This window comes from Gekko japonicus, unplaced genomic scaffold (assembly GCF_001447785.1).
Source record: "Gekko japonicus isolate JY-2015 unplaced genomic scaffold, Gekko_japonicus_V1.1 scaffold5134, whole genome shotgun sequence".
In the NCBI taxonomy this organism is placed as follows: Eukaryota; Metazoa; Chordata; class Lepidosauria; order Squamata; family Gekkonidae; genus Gekko; species Gekko japonicus.
Window position 1 is genome coordinate 27,395 of NW_015175527.1, and position 2,362 is coordinate 29,756.

At 48.3% G+C, this 2,362-nt stretch overlaps 1 protein-coding gene across 1 annotated transcript in view; it reads left to right on the top strand.

Annotated features, from left to right (window-relative positions):
• Positions 1-1,194, top strand: part of PLEKHF1 (pleckstrin homology and FYVE domain containing 1) — a 17,024-nt gene extending 15,830 nt beyond the window's left edge. The window contains exon 3 of the mRNA XM_015426020.1: positions 12-1,194. Coding sequence (XP_015281506.1) covers positions 12-413 — 402 coding nt within the window. The 3' untranslated portion in view covers positions 414-1,194. The remainder of the gene's footprint in view (positions 1-11) is intronic.
• Positions 1,195-2,362: the final 1,168 nt, after the last annotated feature.

Consider the following 2,362-nt stretch of genomic DNA (forward strand, 5'->3'; position numbering starts at 1 on the left):
AAACGGGCCAGCAGCCCCCGACAGAACATGCTGCCCCCTGGATCCCTGACAAGGCCACGGATATCTGCATGCGTTGCACGCAAACCAAATTCTCCACGCTCACACGCAGGCACCACTGTCGAAAATGTGGCTTCGTGGTGTGCGGAGAGTGCTCCCGACAGAAGTTCCTCATGCCCCGGCTTTCTCCCAAGCCTTTGAGGGTTTGTAACCTTTGCTATAAACAGCTCATGGCTGAGAAAAAGAATACTGAAGAGCACCGCAGCCAGGCAAGGCCGTCCGACTCCCCTCTGGTTGGCTACGACCCATCAAGCGGAGATGACAGCGATAGATCCGACGAGGATAAACTGGAACAGTGGCCGGCTGATACTGAGTTTTACACATCGGAAGTGCCGTGGTCATCTTTCCATAGGTGACCTCTTTGCAGCCTAGTTAATTGTAGGATCCCTGTTGTTACTTCTGAGCAGTACAGGGGACAGGCAGTAGCTTTAGGGCCCTTTTCAGAGTGTTTGTTGATTGAGTTCCTCAATTCCGTGTGTTTCCCTATTCTGTGAATAAGGAAGAAGGTATGATCATGTCAAATTGGGGGCGGGGGCGTTGTCTCTTTTAAGAGTGCACCATTTTCATTTAAGTTAGAGGTGGAGCTTAACTGGATGCTTATAACAAACCCAGGCATGACAGGTTTCCCAGAAAGGCTGGTCCGCAAAGTTCAATGTTGAGACTTAGCCTGGTTCACAACTCATGAAATGGCTGATGCTGTGCGCGGGAATGGGGATGGAAAGGCAGGGAAGAACATCCCTTCGGAACACCCATTGTGGTATATGCTAGAGAAGTCTGCTTTCCTTAGAACCGGAGGATGAATTCCAGGTCCAACAGTCACTATGGAATCTACATGAAGGTCCAAGAATCTGAGGCAACGGCCCATTTTGTGGACAATAGTACATGTGCTTGATCGTCATTTTTCCTCATAATCAGACCTTTTGTGTTGGGTTTGGCCTTCCACACAAGAGCCTTATTTTGATTATGATGCTGCAAGGAAGAGACTGTATGAGGATGAAGTTGCATTGAGCTAGGCCCATTTCAGACATCCGCAAGAGTCTGTTTGTGTAATGCACAAGTTAATGGGAAGGCCTGCATACCCCTCCCCTTGTGTGATGGACTGAGACCTAAGTTTTCAGCCAACTCCAGTTCGCATTGAGGCCCAAATGAAGGAGCTTTAATATAATGGTGTTAGCAATTTCTGCAGGGATTGGGATTCTTAACCGAGATTAGACAATGGTCAGCGGTGCAATCCTAGTACACCTTTCTACGTTCACATTGACTTCACTAGATTTAGAGGGGTTAAGGATTGTACTGTGCAGGGGTCATTTCCTAGGAAAAGAAGTGCAGGAGCTCATTTGCATAACTTATTTGCATATGCCACACACCCCAACAAAGGGCAGGCATGTTTAAAATTAGTTAAGGCATATGCAAATGAGTTTAAATCCCTCCCTTCCCTGAGTCTCTCCGCAAAAGCGGAGAGGCTCAGGGGAAAGGGGACCATGTCTGCCCACCTCCCCTTCCGTTCTCCAGCCAGCCCACCGTGGCAAGCTGGCTGGAGAAGGGAAGGGCAGGGAGGCAGACATGCCTGGTTTCCCTGCCCGATCTTCTCCAGGGGGCCCGTGGCTGTGGGGCACCTTAAGATCGGGCAGGGAACCCAGGCATTTAAATCCCCCCCAGTCTCTCCGTGGGTGGGCCATGAAAGGCGGGGGGGCCTGGGCTCCTTACTGCCGGAGCACTGCTCCGGGGTGCTCCAACAGGAAATGACCTCTGTTACTGTGTAAGGCTTCAGTCCTAAGAATCATAGGAATCTTGGAGCGAGCCCCATTGAATAAAGTGGGAGTTATTTTTGAATAAACATTTATAGGATTGTGCTGTAAGAATCCCATGTATGCGTTATTCTGCTGGTCTGTGACTGTAATAAATCACTGATTGATTGTAAGAAAGAAACTGATTTCAGATTCAGGTTTCCTGCATTTGGAAATCACAACTAATTGGAGTGAGTGGAAGGCTTCCATCTTTAAGCCGGGGATGGGGGGGTGGGAGAGAGAAGGAGAGTATGCACAACAGATTGCAAAGCATCTCCACTTTGTTCATGACATCTGAAGTAAGCCTTCATTTGAAGCCATGTTCGATTCCACATTAGGAGAATTTTAGGGATGGACACTGGGAAATCAGTTGTGGCCCTTTGGGAATCAATAGTGTAAAAACAGCCCTGTGTGGGTTTATATTATCCATTTTGGCCTGTTAAGTGTGAATTTTCCCTTGCTTCAACACTGCTTGAATTATTTTAATAGGTCCTGGTAACACCGGCGGGAAAAGCTGT